We start from the raw sequence: 309 nt of genomic DNA, 5'->3' as shown, positions 1-309 counted from the left end.
CGCATTCACTCAGGAGAGAAGCCCTATGTGTGCGATATATGTGGACATAAGTTTACTGTATCCAGTAACCTCAAAATGCACATGCGCACTCACACAGGAGAGAAGCCATTTAAATGTAACAGATGTGAATACAAGTGTGCATCCTCTGGACACCTCAAGATACACATGCACACTCACACAGGAGAGAAGCCCCATGTGTGCGAGATATGTGGATATAAGTCTACTCAAAGCACTAACCTCAAAACTCACATGCGCACTCACACAGGAGTGAAGCCATTTACATGTGACATATGTCAATACAAGTGTGCA

General features: G+C 44.0%; 1 protein-coding gene across 1 annotated transcript; it reads left to right on the top strand.

The window, feature by feature from the left end:
• Window positions 1–6: 6 nt before the first annotated feature.
• On the top strand, window positions 7–306 carry LOC106820630 (protein krueppel-like; the record flags this gene model as incomplete). Its single annotated transcript, XM_014825135.1, has 1 exon — window positions 7–306. A coding segment is annotated over one exon (300 nt), but the record flags the coding sequence as incomplete, so codon positions are not given.
• Between the last annotated feature and the right edge of the window lie 3 nt (window positions 307–309).

Source organism: Priapulus caudatus, unplaced genomic scaffold (assembly GCF_000485595.1).
Source record: "Priapulus caudatus unplaced genomic scaffold, Priapulus_caudatus-5.0.1 Scaffold38580, whole genome shotgun sequence".
Taxonomy (NCBI): domain Eukaryota; kingdom Metazoa; phylum Priapulida; class Priapulimorpha; order Priapulimorphida; family Priapulidae; genus Priapulus; species Priapulus caudatus.
The sequence above is the reverse complement of the archived record's forward strand: the minus strand, read 5'-3'. Positions and strand labels throughout refer to the sequence as shown.